Raw genomic sequence first — 23018 nt, 5'->3', positions numbered from 1 at the left:
ATAGCACACAACTTATAAAAGCGCCAAAGAAAACCCCTAAAACATCTGAGGTGCAGATTAAAACAGACTGAAGCAGGAGGCGCAGGTGCACTTTCCACGGGCATTGGCCGCGTCCCAGTTCCTGCGCTCGCCTCCTCTGCTGACGCTCAGCTCGCGCAGCGGGGGGACGTGTGCACACGACGCGCTGCCGTCCAACGCGTTCGTGCTGATCCGCACGCAAACGCAGGCGAGCTGTCGTGCGGGCGGTGTGGAACGCGCCCTCTCTTCGCTGGAAGCAGCAGCAGCAGCTAGAGTTGCTGTCATGTGAACCAGCTGGACGAACAAGGAAGGCGATAAATAACAAACACAACTCCGTCTTTTTGGATCGAGGTAAAATACTCTATGCGTTGTGGAGACGACACGTGATATGCCGGCGTAGGATGCGGCTTGGTGGCTATTTTTGAGGCCGTTGGCGAGAAAGCGAGATTTTAATCCGTGGCTACTGTGCAGAATTAGCCAAGCTATCGCCAGCTAGCCGCTAGCCTCAACCAACTAACGTTGAACAAGTTGGCACGCGCTCGTGCCAACGGGAATATCGCACCGTGTGCCCGATGTGCTTCTGTCTGCTGCTAAGCACGTATGATCTCGACAAATGATGCATACACGATATAAATATAAGACGTATTCGTGTGTAGCACAGATACAGACACCGCACGGGCCTCTCTGCAGCCGCCTGGCAGGGGCATTTAAACGCCATCCACTGGAGCGTTTAAGAAGTTAGCTAGCTACGTTAGCTTAAGAACTAGCTGTGTTTCCCTTCTACAACTATTAAGTCACTATTCCAGGGGGCTTTCGGGTCAGGTTCTTGGAATTAATGATCAAATCCAAGTGAAACGGAACCCAGTGAACCTAACTGTGCCAACTAAATATAAATAAGCGAAGAAGCTTGGCTGGTTGTTTGCATCATAACAAAACGGAGGCTAGTTAGCTGAGCTCTGTAGACAACAAAGCTCCATGCAGCATTTACGGCTCTGCTCAGATTCACTCGTCTCGTTTTAAAAGGTTTTGTTGTCTTCATACATTAACGGGCTGAATCACCAGATTAAGGATACCCCTTGGTCTGTAGTTATTTGTGTACTATTTAAACAAAGACTTAACAAATAGTGGCTAAACATTGTTACGCTGGCCGATTTGTCTAAAACTTGCGATAGTCTGTTACATAACCGGGTCGCACGCCGTTATAATGTCGCTTTGCAGAGAAGCAGCGATATGAAGATGTTTGTAAAATCCCTGATAGCGTCACTCGGGACATCGCGGTCCTTTGTCTGAACGCATAGTGAAGTTGCGGGTGGATGGGACACAATCTGAAAAGGGCTGTTGGCATCAGGAAGGATCAAAGGACCAAATCGACATTTATTGAATCTCTACCTCCACCTAGTGGTCAGATCTCCGCCATTACACCAACCTGCTGCCTGCCGGCCCAGTTACACGCCTGCAAATTACATCTAGGGCTGCACATTTTGTAACCGTATATTTGATAAGCTATTTGACATGGGAACTTTAAACAACGACAATTTCTTCTGAAGGAATTTTATTACTGGTTTGAAATTGTGATAATATGATTCAACGCATCAATTCATACGCAACTGTAGCAAGTGCCAATAAGTAAAGTGTGCAGAACTAATGTTTTCAACCAGCTCGCTTCTTGTCTTACACTATATATGGAAAAAATGCACCCAACAAACTAAATTAAAAAATGGATGAAATGGTAACCCCCAAAACCTGTTGGCTGATAATATGAAGACATTATAAATACATTAACAATTTACAGAATCAAATAATTGTTTCAGATATATCACTATCTGGATTATTAAAGTAATTATGTCTATATTCTGAATAGACTATATTGTACTTAAGAATATATATTTAGCAGATTCTGTAGTTTGCCCATTCTGCTGACTTGACCCTGGCACCTCGTTCAGGCTAGAAGATTCACCCCACATAGCTGACAAAGTCAATACCTCTAACCTTAAGGAATATCTATCTGCATTACTATTTAAAAGCCGATAATAGAAAATATACTGATGTTGGAGCATATTTTACTTGATGTGATCTGGACCTCGAGTCTGAAATAGATAGTTTGATTGATGTGTGTGCACGTGTGATGGATTTTTCTTCTTTTTTCCCAGGTTATATCTGGTGAGGGAGCAGGATGGCGGGGGCAGAGGTTTACACCCCTGCGAACCCCACCTGCAAGATTATGACCTTCAGGCCCACCATGGAGGAATTCAAGGACTTCAACCAGTACCTGGTCTACATGGAGTCTCAGGGTGCACACCGCGCAGGCCTGGCTAAGGTAATTCTTAATTGTAGTTGCGGTTAGAACACAGTGGGTCAACTACTGCTGATTCCAAATGTAATGCTGATCAGAGGAATCTTAATTGTACCGAGTGACCTCTTGTTTTTGCCCCTCAGGTGATTCCTCCTAAAGGCTGGAAGCCCCGGCGTACCTACGACGACATAGACGATCTAATGATTGATGCTCCCATCCAGCAGATGATGGCTGGCCAATCAGGGCTCTTCACACAGTACAACATCCAGAAGAAGCCGCTCAGCGTGCAGGAGTTCAGGCGATTAGCCAACAGTGACATGTGAGTATTGTGACCGTTCACACAGAGTTTACATCCTGGTGCTGCTGGAGGTGACTGGCGCATGGAGTAGAGGTCCCATGCCCAAGTGTCCCTGAGCAAGACGTCTAACCCCTAATTGCTCCCTGGGCAAAAATATAAAAAGCCACGGGTTAAAAATGCAAAGTATGTCGCTTTGGATAAAAGCGACAGCTACTTTACCTGTAATGTAATGAGTAAGAATATAACCGGTTTCTCTTTGTACGCAGGACATGCAACTGGTGTATTACCAAAAGGATACATATATTATTTTAGAAGGTCACTTGGCAAACTGGCTGATAGTGAGATACTTATTACCAACAGTATCAATGTTGATATACACTCTCAAAACAAAAACAAAAAAGCCTTGTTTGCTAACCTTACATATTTAAAATGATAAATTATAGAAAAACTATGAAATGGCAAAAGTAACTTAAAAGTACTTGTGAATCAATGAGTAAATTTGCAGAGCAGTTTTCTTTACTTGCTTTTCACTGGAGTTGTGTGAAACATTATTTTAAAGGGCAGGAGGGTGAATGTTGTGCTCATATGTATTATGAGGTAATCATCAATGCAACATCACATGGAACTACATTAATATTATAAACGCAGATGCTAATCATAAGTACGATCAGGACTACTGAAATGCTTGCTGCAGATGTCCTGACAGTAAACACTGCTTTACGTAAAACGTCCTGTTTTAATTCTGTTGTCTCAGCCAGGACTCCGAGAGGTTCTGAATCTCAGCGGGAATCTTCCCACTAAAGTAAAGACAAAGTAAACACATTTTTCTGTCCTCCACAGGTACTGCACACCTCGCTACCTGAATTATGAAGACCTCGAGAGAAAATATTGGAAGAACCTCACTTTTGTATCGCCTATATATGGTGCTGATGTCAGTGGCAGCCTCTACGACGAGGTAGACGAGTCCTCTGTCTGTTTCCCCACGTGTGTGTTCATTTCTGTCCCCACTTACTCAATCTCAATGTTCAGAGTGTCTCATTTGAGATGCTCACCGCTTTGGTTGTCTGGACAGCCGTCCAACCGGCAGGACGCGGAGTTCAATTATTGATGGGATTGTCGACCGGAGTGCAAATCCTGACGGTTGATTCTAATCTGTAGGACGTGGAGGAGTGGAACATTGGCCACCTGAACTCCATCTTGGATGTCATTGAGGAGGACTGTGGCGTGTCCATCCAGGGGGTTAACACCCCGTATCTGTACTTTGGCATGTGGAAGACCACCTTCTCCTGGCACACGGAGGATATGGACCTGTACAGCATCAACTACCTGCACTTTGGAGAGCCCAAGTCCTGGTTAGTGTGGCACGGGGGGGGCGAATGCATAGAGAAGCAACGATTGTGCAACATGATGTAATGTAACTTTATTACTTTCTAAGCCAGCGTTACTTTTACAAAGTGCTTTACGATAAAAAAAGAACCGAACACATTTATAACACCTGAGTGAAATTAACACAAAGCCAAAAAACCACTAGAATGTCATTAAAACGTGTAGAAAGAAATCACAATAACTGCAGAGGCTGCATCCTCTTTATGTGGGAATCTCGACCTCACAATGCAACAACAAACAACGCGTTCACGGCTCTGAGGGTGTGGGGAGGGACAACGGGCCACGTGGGGTCTGACGGACAGCTTCTCAGGACCTGCTACGTAATCGATCATCGTTCACTGCACTTATTGCTCCTTTGCATCCCCTGTGAACGAAATGTTTTAACCTGACTAACCTTTTTCAAGTTTCGTCTCATGGTATTTTCGTGGCTGGTGCATATTTACATAAAACCGTCACATTGAAGCTGTCACACCAATGTTAAGCAAATGGTTAAGTCCGAGTGTAGTATGTAGTTTCATATCCTAGTCATCACAACTCGCATCAAAATGTGCGACACGGCTGCAAAATCCATCACTCTCCATTCAGATGTGTTTCAGTGGATTGAAACGGTGAATTACAAAGGTTGTCACAGCCGTCATTTTATCAAGCCGACCATCCTGTTGTTCCCTTTCTGCTTGTTTGCACACAGATGAGGTGGTTACCTGCAGTAAGTGAATGTACTTTAGGGAGTCCAAATACCAGCGAGAATAGAAGAGGTACAACATAAGCGGCAGTAGGGAGAAAGGGAGGCTGTGTGTGTTTTGTTATTCTCCACGGGCGTGAGCATATGGGCTGATTTCCTGGAAGCTATCATTCCTGTCTGCTCTGGAGGAAGACAAGATTTAATATCCTAAGCAGTCGCCCACATGCTATGCGTTGTTTCTGTTCATTTACCTCCGACACGCTGATTAGCTCTGTAAACTAAGAGGAAGTGGCGTCTTCTCCACGGTCCCACACTCGCCGTCTCTGCATGTCACCTGCATGCAAATAACAACTTGATGCCACACAGGTGACCATGTGATTGAGCGAGGCAGCGGCTTGATGCTGCCTCGTAGTTCAGGAACGTAATAACTGTGGGGAATCTTTCCAACACCTCGTTGAAAGTATACCACGTAGAATTAAGCAGCCATCAGACGATGGTACGCTGTGGTTATGAAGGGATGGACGCGGTCACCGACAACACGCTGCAGCACTGAAACCCAAAGTGTGGCAAGAAACCCCCCCCCCCTCCCCCCACACTATTACACCACCACCAGCGTGAGCGGTTGATACAAAGCAGGATGGATCCATGCTTTCATTGTTGTCTACGCCACGTTCCGACCATCTGATGGAGACTCGTCAGACCCCTTCTTCTATTCTGTTGTCCTCTTTTGGGCTCTGTGAATTGTAGTCTCAGTTTCCTGTTCTCGGCTGACAGAGTGGTGCTGCAGTGCATCTTTGTCAGGGTTCCAGCTACCACGCCAGTCACTAAATTCCCCGTTCTGACTCTCTGTTTGAACTTAAGCACGTGATCCTGATCACTTCTAAATGCATTGAGTTGTGTCCATGTGATTGGCTGAGCATGTTAATGAGCGATTGAACAGGTTTACTGAGTGTAAATGTACTGCACAGTTGTAATTGCGAGGGTTTGCATTTATCATGTAGAATGGGAGCTTTGCTTTAGTTACCTTCAAGTGACTGAAGAGATGAAGAATGCAGGTAGATGAAAAATGGAGTTTGCTTTTTATTTCATGTCTGCTCCGCTTTCTCTCTCTCTCACTCGCCCTGGAGGGAGTTCTGCTTATTAGAGCAGTGAGTCCCGCAACCCCACAGGGATCAGTGTCACAGCCAGACAGTGACACACACACCTGCATACCTTTATCATCCAGCGCATGCACACACTCTTTCATCCTGCTGCTATTTTGACATCTCGTCCCTGGGGGGGGGGGGTGGCTTAAAGATGCACCTCTCTCACCTCCACTCAATCCCCGACCCCTCTTGTATTCTGCATGTCATCTCCACCTGAGGATGCCTCTCCCGCTCATCCTGTCTGTCACTGCGCTTTTAAGCTGACGGGTGATACGATGATGGAAAGAAAAGCCACAGACCCGTCGTCGGGTGCTGGTAGTCAAACAGAATCAAACCTTTGGCGGAATTCTGTCAGCCTCCCCGGGTTTCTCTCCCGGGAACTTTGGGAACAGTTTTCTACTAGAACAGCGTCTGCAGAGTGGTGCGAGAAAATGCAGGATAAGGATGAAATGCAACTCTTACCCCGTGTCAGAGGGGGAACGAGGCTTTTAAAAAACAGTATTGAAGAAACGAAAGAGCGGGTAGTTAGACTTCTAAATGTTTAAGAATACACTTCGATCTACTTCAATATACATGACCCTTTGATCCACCAATCGAGGATGCACTGCTGGAAAGGCTCCACGGCCTCCTTTACAGATGTTCATTTATCCGCCACTTGATGGCAGTCTTGAAACTGCAGCGGCTCCTCTCGACACGTTGGCGTTGGAGTGTCCGTGGGTGCCGCGGTGTGTTTGTCACGCCGCCACTACGATGCGTGGTAGACAGAAATAATTCAGTCTGCTCCACATCCCGTCTCCTACAGGTACGCCATCCCCCCCGAGCACGGGAAGAGACTGGAGCGCCTGGCCACCGGTAAAAGCGTCATTTGTATTCTCTTTGTGTGAATGGAGACGCAAGAGGTGATTAAATAATGTATACAGAAGCAGGTGTGCATTAAACAACAGAGCCCAGCACATAAATTAAACTTTGCAGTGAGGGGGGAAAGTTACAGCAGAGATGCTGAATGTTAATGAGCTCCAACTGCAAACATGCACCAAAAAAAGTGCTGCGAGTAGAGATGTAAATTGATGTATTAACGAGCCACTTTAGTAAAATCCACATTGTAAAGTATGAGGAGGCTAAATGCACTCTGACATCGTTGTTGAAATGGAAAATGAGGCTATTGGGTGTGAGATTGCGATGCCGATTACTTCGGTAACCGTAGTAGTAAATCATCTGCAACCAAGCCTGGATAAAACCGATAGTTGACGCTTCATTGTTTCAGTCATTTATTGGGTCATTCCATTTCGGTTGTCTTGTCAGACGCAACAAGCAATTTGATATTGATTTAGTGGTAACTTTTGATTGATATTGTCATATTCCTGGTGATTTAATAATCAAATTTGTTGATTTACTTTATAGTAAATGTTCTGTTATTATACAGAACTTAAACTATACTTCTGGTAAAACAAGACCGAACTGCAGGCCGTAAGGTCAAAAGTGTTCTAGGCTGAACATTCAGCTTTAACGTGGCTTTTTTAGTCTGCCTTTTCATTCATGCATTTTCTTTTCCTCTTTCTGTTCATGTGCACATCTTTCAGGTTTCTTTCCTAACAGCTTCAAGGGCTGTGAGGCTTTTCTTCGTCACAAGATGACTCTAATCTCCCCGTCCATACTTAAGAAGTACGGCATTCCCTTTGATAAGGTAGGCTCACAGCTCCTTCGTTCCTCTTTGGGCCCTGTTATTTAACACATCTTCTTCCTAGTAAAATGAGCAGGGTTTGTATCCACTGAAACCTGCAATGGTTTATTTATTCTCTTATGTGAACATTTCTGTCCTTTTTATACTTTCTCAAAAAGCAACATTCAACATTTCTCCCTTATCGTCACTTTATGCCAGATTACTCAAGAACCTGGAGAGTTCATGATCACCTTCCCTTACGGGTACCACGCCGGCTTCAATCATGGCTTCAACTGTGCAGAGTCCACCAACTTTGCCACGGTGCGCTGGATCGACTACGGCAAAGTAGCCACACAGGTAGCACGCAGCTCACCACTGCAGCAAAGAAGTGTTAAAGTCACTGGAAGAACAATGTTATAGAAATGAGCCACGCTAGACAGTCTGCCCTCCTGCTCCCTTCTCTAGTGCACGTGTAGCAAGGACATGGTGAAGATCTCCATGGAACCCTTCGTGAAGCGCTTTCATCCTGACCGCTACGCTAACTGGATGGCGGGCAAAGACTTGGCCCCGCCCGACCACATACTCGCCACTCCCAGCACAACGCCGGAGCTGCAGAGCTGGTTGCAGAGTCGGCGCAAAACCAAACCTGCCAACAAAAGGTACGCCGTCTTCCGTTCCCTCAGACGTGCCGTGAAGGAGAAGTCTGCTGCAGCCAATGGTGCTGCCGGGGTTCGTAGTGATGAAATAATGTAACTGTCACACACTCAATGCCGTTAATGTTTGGGACAGCCGTCAAAGCAAAATGCCGTTGTCTTATAAGTCCCAACATGTATTTGCTTTCATTTACTTCTTAATTTGCGTTAATTCGTTTTATCCTCCAACCCCTGTGATCTCTCTCTCAGCTGCACACACTCTCGAATGCGCTCCAAACGCCTCAGAACCAGCGCGCAGCCCATCGGCCTGGATGGCAGCTCGGGTTTGACCGGCACCAAGAGGAAAGCCCTCAGCGGTCCGGCCGGGCCCAAGGTGCGAAGGACTGTGGCGGGGACAAGCTGCAGGGAAGAGGAGGAGAAAGAGAAGAAAAGGGAAGCGCAGTCCAAGCACACCCCGAATCACTCATCGGCTCACCTCTCTGGTAAGAGACGGTAGTCGGCGCTCGTGTGGGATTGACACAGCTGGTCTGCATGCCTGTTTTCCTTTTCTCCTTGTTGGATATGTCTCCTTGCTTACTTGGTGAATCCATCCTGTTATCTCTGGCAGGTCCTTGCAGACAGATGTGTGTGGTCAAGGTAAATCGCGTAGAGAGTAATAGTTTGGGACTTTTGAATACGGAGCCGTCCCATGACTCCCGCTGCCTCTCCGGTGCCTCCCCTGCTTCAGCACTGACAAAGGACCTAAAGGCGGAGACGGGCGCACGCGACGACCCTCTACGCCGCTCAGGGTCAGGGGTCGCGACTCCTGAAGGTCTCGCACGGACGCAGCCGAAAAATAACGAGCCCCGGTGCTGCTCTCCTGAACGGCGAGGCCTCTGCACCTCTCAGGACTGCTCCGCCGGGGTCTCTCCCCCGGAGGCCGGCACACTGCGCTCATCGTCCCACACAACGGGCTCCTCCGCCGCGGCAGGTTGGGTGAGCTCGCGTCCCGCCGACCTCCGAGCTCCGCCATCTAGCTCCCCGCGTGGAGCAGAGGCTTCAAGCCGGACGCCAAACACCGACTGCAGCACAAAGACTGGCGCTGAGAGCGACGCTAACGGCAGTGCTAAGGCACAGACCACAGACCCAGTCGGGCACACGCTACACATAAATCCACACCGCGCTACAGAAGCATCCGTGGAGGGCGGTAGTTACACGGCATGTGGCTCCCTCTCCCCTTCGGGGCACGGTCGCAGTTTGGAGAAAACCGAGGAGAACCTCCCCCCCCCTCTGCTACAAAGGAATGCAGTGGATATGCCCCGACTCACTCTGGAACCGGCAGATAAGGTCGGCATCTCCCCGTTGCCCCCCGTGCTGATCCAGGAGATGCCGTCGCTCACCCCGGCCGACGACGCGCTCCCCGCCGCCCCGAAGCCGCGCCCGCGTGGCCACCAGGTGGCGCCGGTGCTTCAGCGGGAAACATCGGCCAGCTGTCCCTCCTCACGCCGAGCGGAGCGGCAGGAGGAAGCCGGCTCCGTGATGTCAAACCAACCTCTGACCGCAGGGCACGCCGGCCGGCGTCGTTTAGGTTCCCCACATGACTCCGATGGGGCGGCAGTGTCGGGTTCAGAAGGGAAAACGGCCCATTCAACCGCCAACGCGCCGCACAAAACGCCCTCTGGCGGAATCCGTGAGCCAGCATTTGCTGCAGAAAAGGGCCGTCCAAAGCTGGGAAATGTGGACGAGGCTTCGTCCCGCCGGCCCGCTGCATCCGGTCTGAGCAGCTGTGGCTTCCTTTTAAATGGCCCCTCAAGCAATAACGCCGCCGCCTCCTCCTCCTCCTCCTCTCCATTATGCACTCAGAGTGACGGTCACCTGGCATCACGACACCACGCCGCCTACTCCCCTTTGCATTGTACTTCGGAGAACCCGTACACGGAGCCCAAACCCTTCTCCAGCAGCATCTGGAAGAACTTCAATTCCCAGGGTCCCGCAGTGCTCATCCAGAGTCTGCACCCGGAGCTCCCCTCTGGCTTCAGCCACGACCCCTTGCCTTACACCATGTGGACCGAACCGCGGTGCAAGGAGGTCACGGACCTGGAGGACGCCGAGCACGCCTTCTGCCAGTCGGGGAGCCGGGAAGACGGAGGCGTGGCTCTCACCTGGGCCCAGCTCGAGCCCACCTCGCTGGTTTCAGTCGGTGCCGTCGAGCCCCCGGGGCTTTGTGGGGATTTTGACCTCCACAGAGGGGAAGCGGAGGGGTCCGAGGCCCTTTCCCTGTGCAGGGAGCTCGGCGCGCAAAGGGAGGCGGAGCAGAGCCGGCACTCGGGATCTGCCGTTTCGCCCCTCGGGACGGGAAGGAGACAACGGGACGGTGTGTCTGATATGGAAGAAGGGGGGTCTGACGTGGACGAGGCGGAGCATCGAGGTGGGGTCGAGGGAGAGAGCAGTAGTGACTCCTCCAACAACGAGGAGGAGGAAAACGACACGAGCAACTGCGAGTGCGAAGAATCGGGCCTGGAACCTGGGGAGGTTTGTGCCGTGAGTGCTCTTTATTACACACATTCTTTTTCATACAACTACAGATTAGTTTCAATTCTTAATGCTTTTTAATTGCGCCTGTTCACGCCAGTACGCTGCGCTGTCAGTGAAGAGGACGACTAAGAGCCGGCGCCACCCACTCAGGAAGCCCACCGCGAGGGCCGTGCCCACTGCCGTCAAGCAGCAGGCTGCCAGTGACGACGGTGGGAACTCACTCACCCACACACAGTTCACTGAGAGCTACTGCTAAAAGCAGAAAACCCCCAGTCACTCACACAGGGGCGCGTGCACGCGCAGGAGAGCCGTGCTCGCGTTGGCGCTGCACGGGCGGATGGCACCGGGCCAAGAGAGCGCGATCATGTGACTTCGGCTGGTCGCGTTGCAGTGAACCACAATGCAGAGGCCAAACCCGATTGTACTTTATATACACACACTGCTCTGTTGAGAAGTAGTGGCTAGTGAGACAATGGGCCGCCCCCCCACAGTCCCCTCTAAATGATTGTTCTGACGTCAAACCAAACCAAACTAACTCTCAGGCCCACCACAGTGAAATGCCCCTGTGCTGCTGCTTGTTTTCCTGGTCCTCACATGGTGGGAGGCAGGGCCCTCAATTAACAACTGCTAATGCACACACACACACACACACACACACCATGGTATTCATCATCTGCATGGCTGTGAAAACAGATGAATAATTCAGCAGCCATTTTATTTGTTTATCCCGGAGAAATTACCGCGGCTGTGAGAAGCCGATTTTATGATGATGAGAGCTCTTAATCATTTTAGTTATTTTGTTCTCAGCACACAGGCTTCACTTCTTTGCGACGGTGTTTCAGGTCACTGGGGGGAAGTTGTCACCACTGTTGAGGGATTAGATCAAAACCTGGCAGCAAGTCTGTTAATGATGCAGATTTCCGTAGTGAGTCCGAACTGGCTTAAAGAACAAACTACCAGACCAGGAGTGGCTCTGTATGGGCCGAATCATCAGCTAGGGCGTAGTGGGGAAAACCGTTGAATAGATTAGTGGTTGTAAGGCTTTGTTGTGTCTCCACTTAGAGCCCCCTGACGCAAGCCTGGAAGAGGACGACGAGGAGGAGGAGGGGGACGACGACGAGGACGAGGAGGGAGAGGAGGGGGAGGAAATGGAGGCGTGGGCGAAACCCCTCATCTACCTGTGGCAGAACAGGAAGAGCTGCTTCACGGCGGAGAGGGAGTTCAATGCCTATGCAGCCACCATGCGGCCGCACTGTGCCGTGTGCACACTGTTCAGCCCTTATGAGCAGGTAGAGCAGAGGCCTCGCTGGATGCTTGTCTCATGTGTTGAGCCCCACAGAGGGTCAAAACTCAAACCAGCTAAAATGCTGGTGAGGTGGGCAGGTTTCAGTTTTACCTGCGCTGATCAGTGACTAGAACAGTTTTAATCAGAATTTTCCTCTCGTAGAAAATGGCAGAAGTAGAAATATTTTTTGACACAATTATGTTTAAGGACTTTTTCACATGAAGTTCTGATTAAAGCTGTTACTGTAACACCGTTTCATCAGCTGAGTGAATAGTGTCACAACTGGAAAGAAATCACATGTCACAGAGGGATCCAATAGATCTCTGACATCAGTCAACTCCTATGATGATGCAACAAGTTTATACCTGCAAGTGAATCAAACACGCTCTTGTAATGTCACGTTAGAGGTGATATTGTCTTTGCCAATGGACCTTTTATTTTATAGCCGGTTTGAGGTGTGTGTGTGTGTGTGTGACACTGATAGTTGTGAAAGCGTTGTCTCGAAAAGAGCCGTTTAATTAGTTTGCCAGTGTCTGCGCAAATAACTTAATGACGGCTAAATGATTACCACTAATTCTAGAAGTGAAATGAATTCATTGGAAGCCCTCTGGGGATGACAGTCACGTGGCTTTCTTGCAGCATATCATTGTTTTAATACAAAAAGCAGCTCCTGTAAATCCCCCCGGGCTGAAAATCCATCCAGAATGACTTTAATTATGAAGATACTTTTCCACCTTAGTTAAGGAGGTTCTGAAGAACGTATTTGTTAAAATTGAGTTGTTTATTCAGGCAGAAGACGGCGCAGCTACCGTAGCGAAGGGCTCCTCCTCTCCGTCGGAGGGCCCCGCGCGGCCCTGCAGAGGTCTGAGGCGGACTCGCCCTCTGGTCCCCGAGATCTGCTTCTCTTTCCGGGAGCAGAACTTTCCCCCAACTCCCACCAACCCGCTGCTGCAGGAAGACGGCACCTCCCCTCTGCTCTACTGCCAGGGCTGTTGCCTGCAAGTCCATGCAAGTACGTATGCACGACGGCGTGTGTGTGTGTGTGTGTGTGTGTGTGTGTGCGTGTGTGTGTGGATACTGCTGCTTGTGGTGTAGTTTTACCTTCTAGCTCACCAAGCCACATTGTTTGTTTCTAGATGTGGTGTTTTGTCATGTCGTTGTAAGAGGGTCAGTGGGTTTAAGCCCTGGCTCTGTCTCAATGTTCCACCCCCTCTCCTCCCTCCGTGTGCCCCCCCCCGCTGTGCGGTTTGGAGTATTTTGTTTCCCTCGTCGGCCAAATGTCGGCGAATCCTCTGTCTTCACCACACATACTTCCTGTGCAAAATCCCCGAGCCAGAAGACCACGCATACTCACACACACACGGACTCAATGAGGGAATAGAACTGGAACCTCTGTCGCACTGGACACGTTATCTCAATCCCCCATACACACAATTTAAGAACCGTAGGTCTCGTTCCAAATCCTTCAATGTTTTTACCAATATCTTAAGCGCTCAGCTGGTCTTCCACAGCCAGACGTACACACACATATCACACGCTGTCCAAATCCACAGCTTTACTAGTGTTGTTGTAGGTGTGTGTGGCCGGGTGCATGTGTGTGTATATGTAGACTGAGTGGGGGGGTGCGAGTCATTTGACACTGATGGAAAAGCCACACGTTTGGTTTAGAGCAGCGATTCCCAAAGTGTGGGCGAAGGTACTGCAGGTGGGCCGCGAGAGGTCATTTACAATAAATAAAGTTTTTTATATTAAATTAATATAAAATGTATTTATGATGCGACACATTAGTTATGTGAAACATTAGTTGATGAAGCACAAACAATTTAAACGGACAGATTAATAAAACAATAAGGCTCTCGCTGGAAACGGCTGCTCTTGTCCGCCTGTCGTTGTTCAACAAACGCGGCGCCCTCTTGTGGTATTAAAGTCAATATACCGCGTTTTCCGCACTCCAAGGCGCACTTAAAAGGCTTTAATTTCCTCAAAAAACGACTGTCTTATAATCCGGAGCGCCTTATATACACATGGATCAATTGGTTAATCGGTTGATCCATACTGGTTGTTCACTCTGCCAAACACGCCAAAGCTCGTCTACGACGGCGAGATGCTGAGATACGGAGCTGCTTTCAGGGCGCGTCGGAGAAATAAAGCTGTCGTTCTCGCCGAGCACTTCATGAGATTAAAGAGCGAGAGACGGCGCCCTTTTCTCTACAGCAGCTGAACCATCTTAACGGGGAAATAAGTTATTCTAAAAGGAGCCGAAGATTAAAGGCGCGGATGGCGAGGGGGGCGGCGGGAGCGGACGCACCTCGCGGCATCGATCGGACCCTGAAAGCACCGTCTCCCCCTCACTGTCAGAAAGAACCACAGCGAGCGCGTAGAAAACTCCTTCCAGCGCGAGCAGAGATTCTCCTCGCGAGCAACGAAGCTCACGTTTCAAGCGAGCAAATACCTCGCGAGACGGACTTTTGCTCGCGGATGTTTGAGTTTGATCAAAACATAATGATTAAATGACCGTAAGAATTTAACCAGAGTTGTGATTAAAGGTTTGGGTGGGCCGCCAAAGATTTTCAGATTTCAAAGTGGGCCGCGGCGTTTTTGAGTTTGGGAACCGCTGGTTTAGAGAATCTACAATAAGTACAAGTTGATGTTGCTTTCCTTCCCTCCTGCACTGTTATTTGAACTCGGGAACGGAAATATAGGTGAGCTTGGATTTGATGTTTGGTGATGGATAGTTCGGGGAAAGAATGAAGAACACAGACTTTTAAGTGTTTCTTGCATATAAAAATTCCAAGCAGCTAAAATCTGGAAGACTGAATTTTAACCAGCTGTCAGCTTTGAAAAGAGACTCATTTGTCTTACTTTTAGATTCCCAAATGTCTTTCTGCCGGGAGCCACCGGCATTCATCTTTCCATCGAACCCGTCTGCCGTTCCGCGGGACCAAGGACACCCAACTAAACTCAGCAAAACAACAATATTTACTCAAAGCGGCTGAATTTCATGCTTCATGTTTTGCGGCGTCTGTCAGCCGTGTCATCCGGGTTGCTTCCTTCCCGGCCCCCCGGCCCCCCCAGCAGGTCTGGCTGTCTGCAAAGGGCTCTTTTGATGCGCAGATGGACAAACACAAAACATGCATTTAGAAACAAAGGCTCTGCATTTGTTTCTCTGCCACGACCGCTCCCCTTCACGGACTTATGACCCGGCTCTCCGTCTGAACCTGGTCAGCCACACGGACAGAAGCCTGCGTGCAACCAGGCGGACGTCCGTGGAAACGGCGTTCTGGTGTGTTCGGCGTTCGGCTGCTTTCTGTGAATGGCGGCTTGGAAAGAGGCCACCGGGTTAGAGTGAAGCGGTTCAGCAGCATCTGAGTGGGTGTGATATTTAATATTATTTCCCCCCCTCATCTACCACTTCCTCCTCTAGGTTGCTACGGTGTTGCTGCGGCCGATCTCAGCGAGCAGTGGTCGTGCGACCGCTGTGCGGAAGGAAGCTTTACGGCAGTAAGTCCTTGTGTGACGTCTTTCACCCGCAGACTTGTTTTATCATCATTATCACGTATAATGACGAGCGCATTACACAGAGCAACATTTACAAATAAAACCACTCTGCAGATTTCCAACGAATTTAATTGGACCACACGAGGCAGTTTGTAATGGTATTGGTGCGGAGGAGAAAAAGATCTTTCTCTCATACTTGCTTTTTTTTTTTTTTAAATGATTTCTTTAGGAATGCTGTCTGTGTAACCTCAGAGGTGGAGCTCTGAAGAAAACCCAAAGCGACAAGTGAGACCGGGTTTTGTTCTGATTAGCTCTGGATACTCGTCTGTGAGCTCAGGCGGAGGAATCGTCTTAATCATCAAACTGTGTGTGTGTGTGTGTGTGTGTGTGTGTACAGATGGGCCCACGTCATGTGTGCCGTAGCACTGCCAGAGGCACGGTTCAGCAACGAAGCCAAGAGGAGTCCCATCGACACCAGTGGGATCCCCATGCAGCGGTATAAACTGGTGAGGACACACACACTCTCTCTGATGCTGCACTGGAATTCCCCTGGTCCTTGAGGACTGGCTCAGTCTAATTAATGAAGTGTTCCCAGTTCTAATTAACAATGTGAGACGAACATCAAACCTAGATAATTAACCGTGTGTGTGTGACATGTTGCCTCTGTACTCGGCTCTCTGCTGCAGGCGCCGTGTTCGCTCAGCAGAAAGAAAAATGGACGCACGGCGATTCTCACTTCTGTCACTTTTCCAGCAGAAACTTAACTGATTGGATTAAAAGCACAATTTGCGTTATTAACGGACTAGTTTCCAAAGCTAGAAATGGAAGAAGATGATTTCCAAAGACAACCGTAGTGGTTTCATACTCGTGGTATTCTAAAGAACCAAATATTAGGTCAATGTCTTCATCTTTCAACAGTATTGATTGAGCGGTCGGCCTCCTCTTAATTACTAATTGTTTTAGTCGGCTACTTTAATCTTCGGCAATGTGTCGACATGCTTTTTCCTCATGCGGAGTGAACGTTTCCAATAAACCGAACACGTCTCTGGTTAACACGAGATGCAAAGTGAGTCTGTTGAACCTTTTCACTGATGGAAGGCGAGTGGATCTTCCTGTGTGAACTCCACCAAGTTACGTTCAGCCGTGTCCACCATAACAGAACTAACAGTTGCAGGGACACTACGGCCCTAAATGGGGCCCTGACTTTATGGACACGGGGACGTTAGCCACCGCACGCGGCGTTTACTGAGCTCACAGCACATTGAAGTTAATGACAACACGGCCCACAAAGTGTCAGTATTTATATCCAGATGCCAAAAAGCACGGGACATTCCCCCGATGATGGTTGCATCTTTCAGATCTCGTTATGATCTGGTTTGTTTTACTTCATGGAAACGGTGCTTTCCTTCTTTAGCTGTTGGAAGCTGTTCATTCGGTCGCAGTGCCGCTCGCAGCGGGCGACGCTGAAGACTCTTTTGATGAATAAGTGTACGCCGCTTCTTCCCTTTTGGAACCTGCATCTGATCGGACCACATCAAGTTTTTCTCACACTTTGTGATGACGCACAATGTTTGCACTAATTAAAATGCTGACAGCAGCGCTTTCTGAGAGGATGCTGATGCTGAAACAGATGGCCCCTCTTTGAAATTACCTTTTTGAATTATTAAGAAACAGTTTTAACCATCATGTTAAAACGTTCGGTACAATACACACGTGTTGAGATTATTGCTGTGATGCCTTTTCTCTCCTGTGCGATGCATCATGTGTAGGTTGGCTCCGTGCGCCACGTGCTTGCATCGGACCCGTTGCCCCTGCAGCAGCAGCCCAATGCATTTATAATTTACTATCACGCGCTCACACATGCATTATTTACTGTGGGAATGTTCTTCACGCATGGCTCAACACAGGCGCCCAAATACACCCCAGAGAAGACACAGGCATGGGGAGAAGTAGGTTAGACTCTGACGTTCCCACAAACTCCCTCACACCGAAACGTCAAGCCGCGTGCAGCACTTTTAAATGACCCGTTTTCACACGAATACATTTTTCCACCAATAGAGGGACTTCTTTACAAACACACAGGTCCCTCTGCCTACACAAGGGGTCTCGCACGGCGTTCAGAATCTCGATAGGTGGAGGAGACGGTGCAGCACACTGCTCTCATGATGATGGAGGAGGAATGGGAAAAGGGCTTTAAATCTAAGATCTTCTCAAAGGCGATCCTCAGCTGACTCCTGCATTCGATGAGGCAGCCGCGCTGCACAGGTCAGCTGGATTAATGTCGCCCAGGTCAACTCATTAGATCAGCTAATGGTTTTTCAAAGAAATGAACAAAGAAAGTTGTTCCTTCTCACCGATCTGGTGCTGTGCTGTTTGTCCTCGCACAGTTGAGCCCACTTTACCTCTTTATAGGCATATAATCCGTATTTATGGATTCACAGGAATCCGATTAATGAATAAATGACCCCTTTCAAAGCGATGTGAATATCGCACAGGAAGACTGGGCAGAGAAGCGGAAAAAGAGAGCGCGCAGATGGATGTTTTATTAGGAGAGTGGAGGAAATGGAGTGAGACGGGAGGGATGCGAGAAGGGTGAGCAAGGAACGGAGGGAGAAAAGGGTTATAATGGGAGTATGCCGTCATTCTTTCCCTTTAGCGGGAGAGCAGAGGGGTTTTTGGAGGGGGAGGGGGGGGGTGCCACAGAAAATGAACTTGAAGGGCCGTTTGGTGCACAACACCAAAAGAATGCGGGTTTGTTTGTGCGTGCGTGGATGCACGGCATGTCTGCTGCGCCCGCTGTTGTGCAGCTAACAGACCTCATGTGGGGTGGAGGGGGGGTTCCACAGCATAGGCTCTGCCGCACTGCTTTCTCTTGTGGAAACCTGATGATGTCATCGTCACATGGTCTATTTGGGGCCTTGCTTGAATTGTCGCGGTCGCATGTTTCTGTTCATTTTGTTGTCATCAATGGTTTGTTTACACCACCGTATCCATAACGACGCTTCGAGGGGGCCTCACTAATGCGCTCATCATTTGGGGCCTGTAATGGTTTTAAATGTTACGTTCACGGGCCAATTGGAGGCCTTTTGTCTTTACTGCTTCTTAAACCTGTATTCAACGTCAAGTGGAAATACAGACTTTAAGGCCACACGTAAGAAGGATGGGCAGGTTTTCATCACTGCAAACAGCCTCAATGGTTGATGTAGCTCGTGAGAGGAAAGAGGGGATGGAAGGAGAAGATGCGACAGAAGGAGGCGCTCACTTTCAGCTGGGTTTTATTAAATTAAATTCTACTGTTCTGTATGTATGAACTACAACGCAATTAACTTTTTAATGTATGTATTACATTAAAACAACATTTAAATGTATGTATTTTATTTTAGGTGAGCAATGTGCCTTACACATAATGACCCCGTCTCTTCCCCAAGTGAGGCGCGCAGCTTGTTAATCAATCTACGGATTGATTAACAAATCCTGTGAAAGAGCCTGAAAACAGTAATTTACCAATTTCTGTTAACTAGAGACCAGTCGTTCCTTGATGAACTGTTTTCCCTTTTAATCTTAGTGACCTTCACTCTGTTGCACGCTGTGTTCGCTTTGTTCGTACCCGCCCTGAATATGGAAAATATTTACCAGAGAATTATTTTTGAATTTCTTATATTCACAGCTGGAATCTGTCTACAAAAGGAGATTCTTTGAGGAGGCCATGTGTGACCTGTGTGTGGCCCCGTGCTGACTGTCTGCTCTGCTCTGTGTTCACAGAAGTGCATCTATTGTGGTGCGCGCGGCTCGGGGAAGCGGCGGCCCGGCGCTTGTGTCCAGTGCTCATGTGGCCGGTGTCCCACCTCCTTTCACGTGACCTGTGCCCATGCTGCCGGCGTGATCATGGAGCCGGATGATTGGCCGTATGTGGTGTCAATCACCTGCCATAGACATCAATCACGGAGCTCGGCGGCTGTAAGTTTTAGGGCGTTTGTTTCCTCCAGCTGCCATGAGACCGGGTGGTGCTCCGCTAGAAAGGAAACGGGTTTTCTCTTTTCAGATCAAGCTTCACTTGTCATTTTAAGAAAAAGGGATTACTAGAGATAATTGGTTGTATTTCATAGACCCCAGATGACTGGTGACTCCCCCGCGGTGTAGTAGAGGTGCTAATGGTGGTCACATATTTCCAAAAAAATAAATGCACGTGGAGTGAAAGGTGATTGAGTGCAGGGACGTGAACATGCACATTGACTAATTGCTGCTCTCCGTCTCCACCAGAAGCAGCGCGCGTGCCAAGCGCCGGTCTCACTGGGCCAGACGGTAATCTGCAAGCACAAGAACCTGCGCTACTACAGCTCAAAGGTCACCCAGGTGACCTCCCAGACCTTCTACGAGGTCATGTTCGATGACGGCTCCTTCTCCAACGATACCTACCCTGAGGATATAGTGGTGAGGATGTGTTTCAATTCGAGGTCGGATATTACGACCCGTCTCCGTCCTTCTGGTCTAGAGGGATTATTGGTTCTCCGGCGGTCATCGCATGAGGGATTACCTCTAAATGTGCTTCACAGTCCAACCAACTAGACTCATTTTCAATTGTTTTCTCACTAAACTCTGAATAGGATATGAAACGTAACGGGATTGAGCTGAAATGCATTGATTTGTTTGAGTCGCTATGGGAGCGGGCCGGTCCCTCGTGGTGAGCTCAGCACTGATGAGAATAGCCGTGGCACACGTATGTGTCCATGTGTCAGTGAGGGCATTAACTGATCAGGTCTGTGAATTGCTCCTCTTTAATTCACAATTGAAAAGCATTCTTTAAATCTGGAGTCCATTTGGGACCATGTTGTAGATGCAAATTTTGAATTCTTCTAACCAGAGACAATGTTGCTGCATTTAAGAAATACTGCAAAGCTCTTTTCATGGCGAGTCCTAGCAGGCTGAACCCTGTGTGACTGTTACGTGTCGCAGCAGGTCCTGAAAAAGGCCATTAATCGATGTTCTCCATGAACCAACCGAACGGACAACACGCACACACAACGCGCACGCTGCGATCAGACCAACCGGCCTCCTCTTGTGTCTTTAGAGCAGAGACTGCATGGACTTGGGGCCTCCAGAAGTGGGGGAAGCTGTTCAGGTGAAGTGGCCCGACGGGCTGTTCTACGGGGCCAAATACCTGGGATCCAACGTATCGCACATGTATCAGGTACATGCCAACGCGCTGACTGCACGCCAGGGACACGCACACATGTATTCTTTTGCAGGTGTAATCACTTTTTGGGGTGGATGTTGAATAATAATAATAATCCCCGTCGGGGGGTCAAAGCGAGACGTCAGTGAGCTCGCGGCAGCATCAGCGCTCTCGTGACTCCTCTGGCGTAGGCAAAGGGGGGGATGTGGGGGAGAGATGGGAGGATGAAGGGCGAGGGGGAGGGCTGTTCACGTGGAGAAGAGGAGGATGAGAAGGAGGTGACAATCTGCATTATTCAAACTAAATGAAATATTCACCAAGCCAAGTCCTGCGGCTTCCACTTAAAGCTTTATTCAGTCGAGCTGCGCGTCGTTATTAGTGATGCACAAATGCATCTGTGACGCAGACCGCCGGCCTGAGGAGGGTCAGAACTTTCCATTGTGAAGGTGTGTGCAGATGGGAAATACTTTGAGGCTTCATTTCTTCAGCAGAAAACATTTGTTTAATCCGTCAACGCTGATCGTGTTTCATTTAGATCTGTTTTCTTTGTAATTTATGATGAATCAACAAATCCGGAAGATCTTGGTTTCTTGCCTCTTTTTAGGAGCTTATTTACAAATATAATATATATATATATATATAATATATACACAATTTAGTTAGAAAAGCATCTAATTTAGTACCATAAGTGCCTTTTCTATTTATTTTTTTCATAAATGAACTGTTTAAATAAGAGCTGTTGATGTCTTCTCAGGTGGAGTTTGAGGACGGGTCTCAGGTTCTGGCAAAAAGAGAAGACGTCTACACTGTAGAGGAAGACCTGCCTAAAAAGGTGAAACGTAGACTTGTAAGTATTAAACTTACAGGGCCACACGGAAACCATACGTTTCTCTTTCCCTCCCGTGTTCCTGTTTACTCATTTTCTCTTCCTCGTGGCTCATTTTTCAGTCCAGCGCCTCAAGCATGCGTTTCCAGGACGCCTTCTTCACCACGCAGGGCGAGAGGAAGCGGCAGAGAACCCCTAATTCCCGCTTCCAGAAGGACTACGTGGCCCTGCCGGGCCTCCGCGGGGCGGCCAAGAGCTCGTGGGAGCAGCGCGGCCACAAGGGGAATTGAAGTCTGGGCGAAGCAGTGGATGTGTGCGTCTGCGTGCGTGTTGTCCGATCCCCACGTGGCTGCTGGTGGAATGGGGCGAGTGGGGTCTGAGGGATGACGTCATGGGTACGTCATACAGCGATTGTGATTGGCCGGCGAGGAGAGCGTCGCCTCGTGCCGTCACATCAGGGAAAATAAACGCAACCTTTTCTTTTTTTTTTTAAACGACAAACTTTTTTTCTTTGTACATGAAAATATTCAAAGGGGAGATTTTTCTAAATGGCTCGCCCACGGTAGCTTTTTTTTGGGGGGGGGCTGTGCTATTTTCAGAACTGAGTTAGAATGTTTATGCACTTTGCTTTAGTCTGTTCCCCTCCTGTCTTACTGTTCATCACCGCATGTTCCACATTATGTCCTGACTGCTCCTGCTGGAGTCCAATGACACTACGATGGCTTCCTCGCTTCCTTCACCCACATGGACGAAATGTAGTAATTATGTAACTTGTTATTGAAAAAATTAATTTTTGCTGAGTTTAAGAGAAACCAAATATCAATCATGTCAATCCCCTCCTAAGGTGAAAGATTCAGGCAGGAAGCCACAACTTTGTGTTGGACTCGTGAAATGCTACTGTCGTTCCAATGAATGAAACATTGTCGAAATTATTTAAAATTTGTATTTATTTTTGGCTTGCCATAGTTAAACTATTGCTAACTGCTGTAATGAAAACAATAAAAGTGTTTTTTTTCATGACGTTTTGGCCTTCCTTTCAACTGCTAGTCTGTAGATGATGATGATGCAGCTCTAGTCTAATAAATAATTATATATAAATCTCTTTCGCTTTGTCTAAGGAGCAGAGGAAAGGTAGGAGGTTAATTGTCTGCGGCACAAGTTGTGTTTGATCTCCTTGGAGCGGAGTTAAGTTATAAAAATAATAGCCCAAGCTTTGAACATTTCACAAAACCTGGAAAGACGGTGGGACAACCTACCAAGAGACGGCCGTCCAGCCGGACGAGAACATGAATCCGCAGAAACCGAGAGGCCTGCGGGACCTGCAAAGAGAGCTGAGGGGGGGAATCCGTACACAGGACAACGATCAGCCGTGGACTCCACTAATGTGGCCTTTGTGGAAGAAAGGCCAGAAGAAAGCTGCTGTTGGAAGCTAAGAAATCCCATTTGGATTTGCCAAAAGCCACGTGGGACCCACATCAGCATGAGATAGGTGCTCCTCTCCGATGGGGCCTCAATACAAAACGTTGTGTGGAGGAAACCCGGCACATGGTGGGGGCATCCAGCTGTGCAGATGCTTCTCTTCAGCAG

The 23018-nt window shown here is 48.5% G+C and overlaps 1 protein-coding gene across 12 annotated transcripts; it reads left to right on the top strand.

Annotated features, from left to right (window-relative positions):
* Window positions 1-54: 54 nt before the first annotated feature.
* LOC120825047 (lysine-specific demethylase 4C) lies at window positions 55-22451 on the top strand. 12 transcript variants are annotated; one of them, XR_013450742.1, is made up of 22 exons: window positions 55-369; window positions 2169-2335; window positions 2455-2630; window positions 3450-3564; window positions 3768-3961; window positions 6625-6674; window positions 7403-7506; window positions 7702-7839; window positions 7948-8141; window positions 8385-8617; window positions 8743-10655; window positions 10747-10858; window positions 11712-11938; window positions 12724-12946; window positions 15359-15435; window positions 15662-15717; window positions 15830-15938; window positions 19100-19389; window positions 19693-19863; window positions 20501-20620; window positions 21360-21452; window positions 21554-22451. XR_013450742.1 is itself a non-coding variant. In XM_078080634.1 (22 exons), exons 2-22 carry the CDS (start codon window positions 2192-2194, stop codon window positions 21719-21721), a joined length of 4785 nt encoding a protein of 1594 aa, XP_077936760.1. In that variant the 5' UTR covers window positions 55-369; window positions 2169-2191; the 3' UTR covers window positions 21722-22451. The 12 variants fall into 12 exon arrangements, 10 of the variants coding, with proteins under 10 accessions (XP_077936760.1, XP_077936757.1, XP_077936759.1 ...); XR_013450741.1 differs by having other exon boundaries at window positions 19195-19389; window positions 20389-20620; window positions 21554-21955; XM_078080634.1 differs by having other exon boundaries at window positions 8743-10646; window positions 19195-19389; window positions 19696-19863; window positions 21360-21437.
* Window positions 22452-23018: the final 567 nt, after the last annotated feature.

Source organism: Gasterosteus aculeatus, chromosome 9 (genome assembly GCF_964276395.1).
Source record: "Gasterosteus aculeatus chromosome 9, fGasAcu3.hap1.1, whole genome shotgun sequence".
Lineage (NCBI taxonomy): Eukaryota > Metazoa > Chordata > Actinopteri > Perciformes > Gasterosteidae > Gasterosteus > Gasterosteus aculeatus.
The sequence above is the reverse complement of the archived record's forward strand: the minus strand, read 5'-3'. Positions and strand labels throughout refer to the sequence as shown.

What these genes read in the sequence shown, in the direction of transcription:
- LOC120825047 (XM_040186375.2), top strand. Translation starts at nt 2,192, where the DNA reads ATGGCGGGGGCAGAGGTTTACACCCCTGCGAACCCCACCTGCAAGATT. An exon ending in CTCATCGGCTCACCTCTCTG is followed by an intron (nt 8,618 to 8,742) that starts GTAAGAGACGGT and finishes TATCTCTGGCAG; the next exon opens with GTCCTTGCAGACAGATGTGT. An exon ending in TTGCCTGCAAGTCCATGCAA is followed by an intron (nt 12,947 to 15,358) that starts GTACGTATGCAC and finishes TTCCTCCTCTAG; the next exon opens with GTTGCTACGGTGTTGCTGCG.